At 35.3% G+C, this 14,532-nt stretch overlaps 1 protein-coding gene across 1 annotated transcript in view; it reads left to right on the plus strand.

Annotated features, from left to right (window-relative positions):
• Cpsf160 (cleavage and polyadenylation specificity factor subunit 1) overlaps nt 1-14,532 on the plus strand; it is a 37,233-nt gene that overhangs the window by 17,832 nt on the left and 4,869 nt on the right. Inside the window, exons 13-23 of the mRNA XM_088272562.1 lie at nt 710-963; nt 2,611-2,754; nt 4,304-4,498; nt 5,884-6,072; nt 7,476-7,617; nt 8,746-8,936; nt 9,621-9,835; nt 10,305-10,451; nt 11,135-11,207; nt 12,164-12,316; nt 14,122-14,316. Coding sequence (XP_088128688.1) covers nt 710-963; nt 2,611-2,754; nt 4,304-4,498; nt 5,884-6,072; nt 7,476-7,617; nt 8,746-8,936; nt 9,621-9,835; nt 10,305-10,451; nt 11,135-11,207; nt 12,164-12,316; nt 14,122-14,316 — 1,898 coding nt within the window. The remainder of the gene's footprint in view (nt 1-709; nt 964-2,610; nt 2,755-4,303; nt 4,499-5,883; nt 6,073-7,475; nt 7,618-8,745; nt 8,937-9,620; nt 9,836-10,304; nt 10,452-11,134; nt 11,208-12,163; nt 12,317-14,121; nt 14,317-14,532) is intronic.

Consider the following 14,532-nt stretch of genomic DNA (forward strand, 5'->3'; position numbering starts at 1 on the left):
TACCGTTTTGCTACTCGCGTTAGGCCCTTTCGGTCCAAGAGGTTGCCGACCCCTGGTCTAGAGCGCACTGTAGGCCCAATACGCATGTGCGCTATGTGCAGTCTGCACCATACCTCGGGTAATCATAGTGTACACCACTAAGCTTGCATTCTCCTATACATCGGAGCCCTGGAGATGTCAAAATGTACTAATTTGTAATTACACAAAGACAAAATTACAGTACTGTCTATAGTCGGCTGTCCAAACTTAAAACACAGTAAGGGATATTTTTTTTGTAGTACAATTTTTTTGCATTTTTGGACTAAGCTGATTCTAATTAGTTTCCCCTTCCCCTGCGTTTTTTTGCATTTTTGGACTAAGCTGATTCTAATTAGTCCAAAAATGCAAAAAAAACGTAGGTACTACAAAAAAATGTCCCTTACTGTGTTTTGAGTTTGGACAGCCGTAGTACTGTAGGAGTAATATTTTTATTTATTTATTTATTTCATAGATACATTTACTGTATGTATTACGGCTCTTTAGGCATGGTTGAGCCGAAATACTAACATGTTAATACAATTTTTTATTTTAATTCTTTATTAACATTTGTTTTTTTTTTGTTTAATTATTAGATTATATACATTACATACAAGAGATACAATAATAATTTACAGTATAAAGGTTTACGCGTGTGCAGTGCCAAGCGCTAAGTTAGTGATCCCTCTTCCAGGCAGCCAGCAGGTGCAGCACATGACGCTAGACGGGGGCGCGCTGGAGGCGCAGTGCGCAGACCCGTACCTGTGCGTGCTGTGCCCGGGCGGGCGCACACTGGTGCTGGCCCTGCGCGAGGGCCCGCGGGGCGCGGCCCGCCTGGCCTTGCTGCGCCACCACGCGCCTGCCCACCCGCCCGCGCACGCCGTCGCGCTCTACCGGGACCTGAGCGGACTCTTCTCCTCGCAGCCCGTGCAGGAGGACTTCAATTTCGTAAGCTTCTATTCATTCGTCAGTTCGATTATAATTGTGTAATGAAGCGGCTAAATTTAACCTGTTAACCGGGCGGTCCACTGTCCAATTACGCAACTTGTAACGGGCGCGAATACTGATTCACTCCGTGTCTTAAATTCATGCCGAGACATGTATGGGTGACTAATACCTTTGTTGTCCGAAGAATATATGTCCATATATATAATATCGTAGTCGTACAGGAGACAGTGACTAACTAACAAAACGTTAAATGTCCAGGAGGGCCATTTAAGTCACTTTTGCTTGGCAAGAAAATAAAAATCAATGCAGTTAGTCATTTTTAACAAGTCAATATATTATACTTCCAAGTTTAAAATCCTTTGGGATTTTTTTCAGGACAATATTAAGCTAGTAAGATATCAAATAGTCAATGATCACGTTTTTGTAAGACAATGCACTTGGTCACTTTCTCCTGTATGACTACGATTTAATAAACATATATTTCAAGGACGTATTCATATGTCCTACCCGTACCCGATATTGTTTACGCTTGACGTATTTATGCGTCCCGCCCGGTTAACAGGTTAATAAATCTCAATGATAGAAAGGAAATTACGTATTTGGTTCTGCTATATAAAATTCTTACGTCCGCCTCCGTAGTGTAATGGTCAGCGTGTTCAGTTACCGTGCTGGAGGTCCTGGGTTCATTTCCCAGGGGGGGGGGGGTCATATATGCCATGTTCTCTCTGATTCAGCGGCTTCGTATGTTAGCCAATGCTTTTGAGAGTATAGATTTATTTAATATACTGTTATCCACCTTGAAGTCTGTACTTTCTCAGCATTTTTTCTCCATGTTTTAATGGATAAATTGAAACGTTGTATTTCACATTCTCTCGCTGCTTGCTGATAGTGTGTGTGAGAGACGTGTATTGATTAGTGGTTGCGACAAAAGGTTACAATCTGTTATTTTATTTTATATTATTTTTTAGTTTTTTTTGATATTATATTCTTTATTTGACATTGCATTTATATAAATCTTGTTAAAGGCATTAGCCATTTTAAAATAAAAAATAAAAAAAATTAATATGACTATCAACATGTGCCAGGGCATAGTTGGGTCAACTGCAAAATTGGCATTGCAAAATAAATTCAAGAAAGATTTAATTTCAATTGGTCTGGGTGTTTGTGATGTATTTTTCACATTTACCTTCCCTATCCTTACCCTGCCTGCAGACAAGTCTCTACAAGTCTTTACGCGTTATTCCTAAAAACGAACACCCTCTGAGGAGCACAATGGGTCAATCAAATATATATTTTTTTATCATTATTCTTCTTTATGTGTCGGGTCCCCGATGTTGACATTGCTTCGTTGCGATGTAGTGTCGTATGCACCATTGAGTGTGAATTAGGGCTAGAAGAAGATAAATTTCTCATGCCAGTAAATTCCTAATAATATATTATTTTGAGAAATAAAAAAGACTTTGTGTTTTGATCCACTCACATTTTTATTAACCAACTAGTTTCGGAAACAACCTGTTGCCCTCTTCAGGGTTTAATTTATGACTTTAAAGTTAATGCTTTCAATATTCAAAACATAATTCCATAATTCCTTTGAAGTTTATGCTTTCAATATTCAAAACATAATTCCTAATGATTTCTTATCTTCAGATCAAAGGCGAGAATCCGGTAAAGAAGGGAATGAAAGGAGGCAATGTGAAGAGAGAAGGCGCCATGGATCCTAACATCATTCACGATGTGGATGAAGATGACTTGCTCTATGGCGGTGACCAAACTCCAGCATCTATGGTTTCGGTAAGTGTGGATAGTTAGTTTTTCATCTGCGAGTAGGGCAGCAAATGTATGAGATCGGAGAATATTCCTGTGTACTAGTTGGGATTTTAGGTAATCATAGTTATAGACGCAAAAAAATTTCATCTATGCAGTTAATTTATATGCATATTTTATCTAGGGTGTCATATTTCCACCCTATGCTTTTTGATATCTGTCTTAATTTAATGAATTCTAAAAGATTTGCATATTGTGCTTAAGTTTTGATATGTCGCTCACTCCTTTCAAGAACGTCATTAATCAAAAAACTTGATTTTTCAGGAGAACGTTTTTAAAATTTAAAAATATAATACATTGTATTAAAATAAACATCAGGCCACTTATTGAAGTTTTTACTGTGCAACAGATCTTTTTATGTAAAACCTGAAGGTTTTTTCTCCATTTGAAAAATATTTAGTATATTTAAAAAAATAATTAAACAGCACCTTTTCTTCAAAATGCAAAAACAACACTTTCTGCCCTGTAGCGGGTAAATATTAAGTAAAAAATATGCCGCTTTTTCTGGGATATAGTACATTTTCTGGGCATTCCGAAAACGTGCACAACTGAAAATTGACGATTTTTGATTTATGACGTTCTTGAAAGGAGTGATTGATGTGTGTTGACAATTATTTCTAGGAACATTTTTATAGTTTATTTGGGGATTTTAACCATTGTTTATGTTTTTTTTTTCTTACAATAAATGTAAAAAAAAACCTTTTCAAAGTAATGCATTGCGATATTTGGAAATAAATTAACGGGAAATTAATAATTTTAAAAAAAAATCCAATTTTAAAATGATTTTCAAATAATGAGCTAAAATATGTTTAATTTTTTTATCCTTGAAATAATTTTATGTGATAAAAGCTTAGGAGGGAACTACGGGTACATAATAATTTTTAAATTATGACAAAATAACATACTTTTATTATATTTTATGCGTTTTAAGTAACCACATAGTTTGGCAATTATGTCTAATCTTATCTTGTTGTCTACTACGTATATTTGTTTTAAATCACGTCAAAAGTCATAGAAAATCATCGTACGAAAATGTTCACGAATTAGTTAATTTTTTTTGACAAAAGCAATTTTTCAAGTATCTGTAAACAACACAAATATTACTCGTATGACAAAAATCTTGTGAGTACGTTTACCATTAAAAATGGCAAACTTTACGATGACAATGCCAGATTCAACATATTCACTGGTTTGCCAAATTTAAGTAGCAACCGTCGTATTACCGTAGAACGGAGCTACTTGAACTTTGATGTTTTACTTAAGCCCAGTACAAAAAAAAGATTGAAATCTGTATTTGGTCTACAATAATGAACGTATCGTGGCAATAAGTGTCGCCTGTCAGGGAAATCATGTCGATATGTTCATTATTGTAGACCAAATACAGATATAAATAATTTTTATTCTACTGGGCTCAAGTAACACATCAAAGTTCAAGTAGCCCCGTTCTACGGTACATAAACCGTCTTCCACAGTTGACTTACAGTCTGCATCTGAATTTTTCTTTATTTGTTTCCAGCTGATGCAAAGCGAGCGCGGGCAGCGAGATAACGTGACAGGATCCGTGCGACGCGATTGGTGGAGACGACACTACATCGAGCACAAGCCCTCCTATTGGCTGTTCATAGTCAGGACCAACGGCAACATGGAGATCTACTCCCTGCCCGACATGAAGTTGAGCTTCTTAGTGAGAGACATCACTTCTGGACAGAGGGTAATAAATATGTTTGAACAGCAACCGTTTTCAATCTTTAGTGGAATCTGCTTTATGTGATTGTGATAGTATAGAAAATTACCAAATAATCGCTTATTGTAAGCAAACTGCGGATTTTTGGAATTACCTAGTGTAAAATTGAGTCAAAATCTGGCTTCGGTTTATGCAACACCACTTTTCATGTTCCTACTTAGGCTCCAACTTTTACACATAATAAGTTTTATAGCCTGTTCCTATTTATTAGTGGGTTTGCTCTCTATGATTAAAATGACTACAATTTCATGTGATTCTTGAGTGAAAAATTGTAATCGCTTGCTAACATTCGCTATCTCGTTAAAGGCATGAGTTTATACAACTCAATGATTCTTAGTTAGCGATGAAGTTACTTAGGTATATGACTTTTACTTGTGAGCTTACATAAGATACATATGAGTTTACTTATGTACTAGGCTGACTTACTGTTTACTTTTGTGCAATGAGCTGTTTTAGGATCTATTTTATGGAGCTGTTTGCAAAGCGATCTTTTGATGCGCTTGGCTCCTTATATCCAATTAATTAGATATATAAGTTATGCTGTTGAAACTAAAATAATACTATGATACAATTCAATGATTCTAATTAAGCAATAAAGTTACTTTGGTGTATGATTTTAGTTTTATGATTTTACTTGCGAGTTTACTGTGGCATAATGTTTAGTCAGTTAGTTGTTAATTAGGTAAAATAATTCTGAGAAAACAAGAAAAATTACCATTATACAAGCTGTTTGAAGTTACAGTGTTTACATTTTGTTATACATTCAGTGCTAACACAATAAATATCGGTAGAGTAATGGCAAAGGGGTATATCTGTCAAATTTTTCATTTTCTAATTTTGTTCCACAAAATGTCTGAAATAGTGTATTCCATAATCTAGCGAAAGGATATAGCTATAGTTGCAATACTTATTATTAATGAAATTAGGTAAAATAATTCTGAGAAAACAAGAAAAATTACCATTATACAAGCTGTTTGAAGTTACAGTGTTTACATTTTGTTATACATTCAGTGTTAACACAATAAATATTGGTAGTGTAATGGCAAAGGGGTATATCTGTCAAATTTTTCATTTTCTAAGTTTGTTCCACAAAATGTCTAAAATAGTGTATTCCATAATCTAGCAAAAGGACATAGCTATAGTTGCAATACTTATTTAGTTTTATTAAGATATATACATATGCCATCCGAACAAAATATTTAATTTCACAAGTTTGTTTTTGCTCTCCTGTAAAATTTGGTCTGAGACAGATATAACCCTTTGCTTTTACACTACCGATATGTGGAATCCGATGTATATCAAGTCTGGTCTAATTTACACTCAACAACTTTAATTTACTTGAATTCTTTCAGGTTCTAGTGGATAGTCTGGAGTCGGTTCCGTTCCTGATGGGGCAAGGTGCTCCGGAAGACCTCTTGTCCAATATTCCGGATGGAATTAGTGCCAGTAGGCTCAAGGAGATGTTGGTAGTCGGTTTGGGAAATAAAGGGTCACGCCCACTTCTGTTCCTCAGGATGGAGAATGAGCTGATGATATACCAGGTTTCTTAACACTGTATTCATTAAATTTATTTTCATATTTTCCATAAACTCTAGCAAGCCAAGACCTTTATATTTTGTATAAAGTTGGGGTAGTGATATTTCATTTTTAATTTAAGTTTTACTTAGTAAATATGTACCACTTTTTCTTAAAATCCACACACGTTTTTCAATGCATTCCGCATCATTTTCTAACACTTTAAAATGATGTGGAATGCATTGAAACATGTGTCACAATAGATTTGAAGGAATAATGATATGTATGTATTAACTAAGCAAAACTTAAATTAAAAATGGATAGATTTTACCACAAAGTGACTGCCGAATCAATTATTGAAATTAATGATATTTCACCACATTTGATAGTAATCTCGCGATATTTATTATTTTTATATTCACAAATAATATATGTTTTTTCATGACACTAACTTACTTATTGGATTATGATTATTACCCTTTCTCCAGTATACACTAAGAAAAAGACACCAAATAAATTATCTTAAATTATTTTAATTACATACATCATACATTTAGTGTAGTGTTAAGCACATTTGGGCACCATGTGGTAGGTCTCGGATTCGATTCCCGGTGGGGTCAAATAAATATATCGCTCATTCCTTTCAACAACGTCATAAATCAAAAAACTTGATTTTTCAGGAGATCGTTTTTAAAGTTTAAAAATAGAATAAAATGTATTAAAAATAAATATCAAGCCAATTATTTACCTTTTTCTGTGCAACAGATCTTTGAAGGTAAAACCTGAAGGTTTTTTTCTCCATTTAAAAAATATTTAGTATATTTAAAAAAATAATTAAACAATACCTTTTCTTCAAAATGCAAAAACAACACATTCCGCCCTGTAGCAGGTAAATATTAAGTTAAAAATATGACGCTTTTGCTGGGATATAGTACATTTTCTGGGCATTCCGAAATCACAAACAACTGAAAATAGACGATTTTTGAAATATGACATTGTTGAAAGGAGTGAGCGATATGTGAACATATTGGACATATCTGAAGCTCACCAGACTGATCACCTTGCCTTCATATAATATATGATCAATTTAAGATTGTATCAATTTGATGCTGTGCCCTATGTACCATTGGGAGCGGATAAGAGTCAGGAGTGTTATTACATATCATTATTATTATTGAGAGAAGTCTACATATGAAAAATTTTGCAGTATTTTATGGGAATGTAACACCGCTGTGACAGTGTTTGGATCTGATAGCTTACACACTATAATTAGTGGCGATGCACATTGTAAAATGTGCAATTTTGCAGTCTGCATAGGAAAAGCTATAGACATACCCATATAGATACCCAGCTTTACATACAATTTCAGAGCTACATATCAAACATACTGATGTTTTTTGTTTGTTTGTAATTTTCTTTTTTTTTATAGGTCTTCCAATACGCCAAAGGAAATTTGAAAATGCGATTCAAGAGAATGCCTTTGGGAATTCCACGAGTACCGGAGAATGAAACGGAGTCTAATTTAGAAGATGACACCATCAAACACAATATCAAGAAGTTGAGGTATTTCAGTAAGTATTCTTTATTTTATAAATGAAGTTGATAAAACATATCACTCACTCTTTTCAACAATATATAAAAAAACTTGATATTTCAGGAGATCGTTTTTAAAGTTTAAAAATATAATGTAATGTATTAAAAATAAATATCAAGCCACTTATTGAACTTTTTAGTATGCAACAGATGTTTTTAGGTAAAACCTGAATGTTTTTTCTCCATTTGAAAAATATTTAGTGTATCAAAAAAAATAATTATACAATACCTTTTCTTCAAAATGCAAAAACAATATTTTTTGCCCTGTAGCGTGTAAATATTAAGTTGAAAATATGCCGCTTTTGCTGGGATATACTACATTTTCTGGGCATTTCGAAAATATGCACAACTGAAAATTGACGATTTTTGATATATGACATTGTTGAAAGGAGTGATCGATATATGAAAAACCATGGACCAATATGTCAGCAATGCTAATGTGCTCCAAAGACCAAAAGCAGGAAGATAGTTGCTGACTGATATCAAGGTCCACAAGGCATCTTATCTGGGGCATAGATAAGAGGAGAGAAGTACGAGCTGTTGCACCTAATCATAAAATGCAAAATAAAGAGTCGACAAGGTGTGGGCAGAAGACGGATCTCATGGCTCCGGAATATACGAGATTGGACGGGGATCAGGACAGTTGAGGCACTGTTAAGAGCAGTCTAAGACAAGGACAACTACTCTCAAGTGATAGTTGACATCAGGAGGACCTGACATGACACACACAGAAGAAGAAAAAAAACATATATTTTTTTTCTTAAAGAAATAACCCGCAAAGCCTCTATTTTAGAGGCTTGTCTGCAGGTAGGATAATAAGGATAGGGAAGGTAAATGTGAAAAATACATCATACGCTCCCAGAAAAATTGAAACTAAATATACATTCATTTTGCAATTGTCGGGAATCGAACCCGCGTTGCCAGTTTCGCAGTCAACCGTCTACTCAATTATGCCACAGCACCTGTCATATGCTAATGTAGATCCATATTTTGTAAATTTTTAACAATTGCACGCAGTTTGGTGTTAGGTTAGCTTACCCGAGTTATTTATGAAATTTGGTGTATTGAATTATCATGAATTTAACTAATGTCTGTCTCTTCAACAGGTAACATAGCAGGCTACAATGGAGTGTTTGTGTGCGGGGACCCTGGGTTGTGGGTGCTGTTGCCGCCCAGAGGAGAATTGCGCTGCCATCCGCACTCCAATCCGTTCCCGGATCCCGGAAATCACGTGCCGATCTTCGCTCCTTTCAACAACGTCAACTGTCTTCAGGGCTTCCTATACTTCAATATTAAGGTATGTTTATGGACAGCTTTACAAGTGATGATGAGACACCTCAAGATGTCCCTCACCTATTGATGCTTTGCCCCTGTTTCAGCTTTCAAAGACAACAGCTGAGGGCGCATTTCAGTAGCTTGGGTGGGTCTGTATTAGTTCATAAGGAACTTTGACGAGAGGCGGTATCATATATTATAAAAATAGTGAAGGACATCTTTGATGAGATAACTCCTAATTGGAAATAATCCAGATTTGTGAACAAGTATTTTGATACTCAAAATGTTGTAAATAAATTAACTGGTTAAAAAAAATGTTTTATTTAAATCTGTGTTGAGAACAGGAGGGATAATCTAGTGTGAGCCAATTAGGAATTTCTCAGCATTTGCTCATTGCTGGGAGAAAACCACGTAAAACTCCTCAGGAGAAGCCGGACTGTTGAATGTCGTCGACAGGACTTCTGTTCCACTAGAAGAGGGTTCGGCTTTTTGTGTCCTAGCTTGGTTTATGGTACCAATGTCCTTCACTATTTTTATCATGTATGATACCACCTCTCGTGACAGTTCCTTATGAAGTATTACGGATCCAATGTCAGATAGGTCCTCACCCAGGCTCCTGCAACGCGAAACACATGCGGTGTGGGGTGTGTATAGGACAAAGCTGGCATAAATATCGGACTGAAGTATTTTCTCAATTTTGTTTTAGTCTGAACTCAAGATCTGCATTTTGCCAACTCACCTGTCATACGATGCCCCCTGGCCCGTGAGGAAGGTCCCCCTGCGGAGCAGCCCCCACTTCGTGACGTACCACCTCGAGTCGCGGACGTACTGCATTGTGACCTCCATCGCGGCGCCCTCGCAGTCCTACTACAAGTTCAACGGCGAGGATAAAGAACTGTCCACCGAGAACAAAGGGGAAAGGTAACAAGATCTCGAGAAATAATGCTGAAAATAGATTCACACACTAAGGGCGTTTGTCCACTACACGGGATTTCACCGTCTGGCAGTCCGGTTTTGAAAAATGAAAATGACTACGACAGTTTAGCGTGATCGAATTTACGCGCAACGTGTTCACGCACCGATCAAGAGCTCCATTCCGAAAAAAGATGGACAAAAGCACAAGCCAATCGTCGTTTTAAAACTAACTGAGCTTAAGCTAACTGACGTGCCAGACGGTAAAATTACACGGAATTCCGGGTAGTGGACAAGCGCCCTAAGGATGTGTGTTTTTTTGTTCCCTTGAAAAGAGGCTTGAGCAGAAGGTAAAAATATCCTTCCTGTCCTTAAGCACCAATCAACCAAACGGGTGGAAATACTTTTCCCGTCCATAGTGTTTTAGTAATGCCATATAAGGCTGCTCTTGTATTGATTTTCTCCCTTTTTCTTCCAGATTCCCATACCCCTTGCAGGATAGGTTTTCTGTGATGCTGTTCTCGCCAGTTTCTTGGGAAATCATCCCCAATACTAAAATAGAACTGGAGGAATGGGAGCATGTGACGTGTCTGAAGAATGTCAACCTCGCTCATGAGGGAACCAGGTATTGAGAAGAATTTAAATAAAAATATCAAAAATAAGTATGTAACAGCTTCTACCCCCTGTTCAACTTTCAACGTCTAAAGACAAAACTCTAAAATTTAGACTTAGCTTCACATAAAGTGTTGGAAAATGATGCTGAATGCATGGAAACACGTGTCACAATAGATTTGAAAAAATAGTGGTACTTACTATTTTTTCAAATCTATTGTGGTAAGTAAAACATTAATAAAAAATGGATCGATTTTACCACAAAGCGACTACCAAATTAATTAATGAAAAAATATCGTAATTTGGTTATTGAATCAAGGTTTTTTTTTGCAATTGGAAAAATGTAAGAAGACTGCATGCAGAAAGTAGAGAGTAGACTGAATGCAGTCGAAATGCGACCTTAGATGCGGAAAATTGGTGTATGATAGATGTTTGAATGGTGAAATAAGGAAATAATGCAAGGCTGAGATAAGCATTATCCATCAAATTAAGAAAGGTGTGTTGAGATGGTTCACAAACCAAAAACCATAAGAGTGAAATGAAATAATAGTAACATCATTTTAGATTAATAAAGCACTTAGCATTACAACTGTCAGTTGTGTATCTGGGACTGTTCGATGTCTTTACATGTGTTAGATCCATGATACACATGTGTTTAATCTGTCAACGCCTTACTAAATGGTTTAATTTTTGCAGGACGGGCTTGAGAGGCTATATTGTACTAGGAACAAATTATAACTACGGCGAAGATATTACTTCCAGAGGAAGGGTATGTATCTAAACATTTAGTTTCATATTATATTATAATATCGGTAATGCAAAGGCAAAGGGGTAAATCTGTCTCAGACCAAATTTTACAGGAAAGTGAAAACAAACTTGTGAAATGAAATAATTCATTTGTTTTATGTATTTTTATATGTACATATCTTAATAAAACTAAATAAGTATTGCAACTACAGCTATATCCTTTTGCTAGATTATGGAATACACTATTTTAGACATTTTGTGGAACAAACTTAGAAAATGAAAAATTTGACAGATATACCCCTTTGCCATTACACTACCGATATAAGACACCCAGGCTTGCTTCTTATGATTGGAGAGGGCATGTGCTAAGGCACAAACTACAGAGGACGACCCCCTTAAACTACATGGACCAAATCAACTCAGACATGCGTTGTAGCCGAGTTGAAGAGGCATGCGGAAGATAGAGTCGGGGGAGACTGATCATGAATGAAGCAAACCGATTATCATACAGATTGTTACCTGCGAAGAAGAGTTTCATATATTTTAAATATTAAAATCAAACAATGATTTTTAGGGTCAACTAAGCTGTATATTATATTTTTTTAAAACAAAAAAAAATAAAAAAATATTTGTGACAATTTTTTTGCCCTGTCTGGGCATTATCAAACTACTGGTAGTAGTCAGTAGTATAGTAGTTTAATAATGTCCTAATAACAAACAATTATGATGAATTTTTTATTTTTATTTTTTTTAAATAAAATATACGGCTTGGTTTACCCTAAAAATTTAAAATACAAATTATATAGTAGTTTAAATACGTACGTCAAAGTACGGATTAAATGCCAAGTCAAGAGTTTCGTATGGACGAATGTACTGGACTAACTGAAAAAAGTCAGTTATGTATACAGTTGGGCTGAAAATTGTACGCTATCCATTGGGTGTACTTAAAACATTGATACCTTATTTAATTTTTTCCAGATATTGATTTACGATGTGATAGAAGTAGTGCCTGAACCGGGACAACCTTTGACAAAGAATCGTTTCAAAGAAATCTACGCCAAGGAACAAAAAGGCCCCGTTACGGCGCTGGCACAAGTTTCTGGATTCTTAGTATCGGCTGTAGGACAAAAGGTAATACAATTTTTTATTCGACCCCTTTGAGAGTAATACCAAATAGGTGTGGTAAGCGCTAATTTCTCAGATGAGTGAGCACTGGCATATATGGCAATGTAGGAGACTATAATTGTTTTCATGTGTACATATCGCTCACTCCTTTCAACAACGTCGTAAATCAAAAATCGTCAATTTTCAGTTGTGCATGTTTTCGGAATGCCCAGAAATATATCCCAGCAAAAGCGGCATATTTTTAACTTAATATTTTATTATTACCCGCTACAGGGCAGAAAGTGTTGTTTTTACATTTTGAAGAAAAGGTATTGTTTAATTATTTTTTTAAATATACTAAATATTTTTCAAATGGAGAAAGAACCTTCAGTTTTTACCTAAAAAGATCTGTTGCACAGTAAAAAGTTCAATAAGTGGCTTGATATTTTTAATACATTGTATTGTATTTTTAAACTTTATAAATATTCTCCTGAAAAATCCAGTTTTTTTTATTTATGACGTTCTAGCGGCGTGATGATCGGTCGTTAGTTAGTAAACTAACTGACCGATCATCACGCCGCTTCCCCGCAGGAGTAGGCAGAGAGAATAAAACACCACACCACTTTGTCTTTGCAAACATTCTTCGCCTCTTTTTCCATTCACCTGCATGCATCTTCTCATACATACCCGCCGATTATTTCGACTCCTAACCTGACCGCTTTCAAGTATTTGATGTACCTGATTGTGCCAAGTTTTTCAGTCTTCCTCTACTTCTTTTTACAACTACATTCGCTTCATAAATTTATTTCATTGTTCTTTCTTCACTCATTCGTTCCACATATCTCAACACACCTTTCTTAATTATATCAAGTCTTTAAATAAAAAAACTCTTTAAATTAAATGTGAATCTTTCAAATAAACAAAATAACCTGACATTTTTAGCTCTTTTTTAAAAAAAAACACACACACACGAGCATGTAGTGGTTAACCCTTTCCGGTCCCCCAAAATTAAAAAAATCTAGATAGACAGTTATATTCCAATTGGAAAAAAACTTTTGTCCTCCGCTCCACATATGGTTGTAATAGATACGAGTGACAAAAATGTAAGCTTGGAATTTAAATAAATAATACTAATGATGAAAAACATGTCGAATAACATCCGACATGGGACCTAAGAGCGAAAAATCGATGTTGAATGAGATTCGACATTGGACCAGTAAGGGTTAAGGTAGAGAACCGATTAACCTATTAATTTATTAAAAATCCCTTTTTATAAATCTAGCAAAGACACTCATTTTTCAAAGCTCCAAAACTGTTCAATTTATTCCACAAAGACTATTTGTTAGATGTTAATTACCTAAATTTGTGTAGATTTAAAATTTTGCTTAGATTGTTTATTGAAGAGACAAATTTAAGTTCCTTTTTCTTTTAGACGTATCACTCATGTAGTACATGCTTGCTAACTTTTTACTTTTTACTTTTTCATCTTTTTTATGTTTTTGAGTTTTTAATTTTATTTAAAAAAAAAAAAAAAAAATTTATTGTTCTCCGATAGTCAAGTATTTTTTGTATTTTATATTAACACTATTATTCTAGTTCTACTTATAATACCTATTGTATTCTTGCCAGTGCCCTTTACTATGACCTAAATTATATTGTATACCCACACACAGGCCATACCTTTGTGGGATCTTTTTTTGTATTTATATTTTATTAATATTTTTTTGTATTTGAATTTATGTCATGTTTGTATAATGCAAAAAAAATATTAAAAAAAGGTCAATTATTGATATAGTGCTGTACAAATTTCTTAAAATTTTCGTTTCTTGCAGATATACATATGGCAGTTGAAGGACAATGATCTCGTCGGTGTGGCGTTTATAGACACCCAAGTGTATGTGCACAGGATCCTTGCCGTGAAGAGCATGCTTCTGGCGGCCGACGTGTACCGGTCCGTGGCCCTCATGAGGTTCCAGGAGCACCACCGAACCCTGTCTCTCGCTGCAAGAGACATGCGAACTGTTCAGGTAAATCAAGCTCGCCCAAATTAATGTGTGGATAATTTTATAATTTTATTGGGATTCACTGCTTTACTTGACAAAAACCAAGTGTGGTCTCTTTAACGCCTGCATCCCAACAGTGTTGCTGTACGGATGTGAGTCGTGGCACCTAACCAAAGCTCAAAGCAAGAAACTAGCAAGTTTTAAAAATAGGTGCCTGAGGCGAATACTGGGTATAAATTG

Source organism: Brachycentrus maculatus, unplaced genomic scaffold, assembly GCF_059751285.1.
Source record: "Brachycentrus maculatus isolate JH-2025_06_01 unplaced genomic scaffold, ASM5975128v1 h1tg000509l, whole genome shotgun sequence".
NCBI lineage: Eukaryota > Metazoa > Arthropoda > Insecta > Trichoptera > Brachycentridae > Brachycentrus > Brachycentrus maculatus.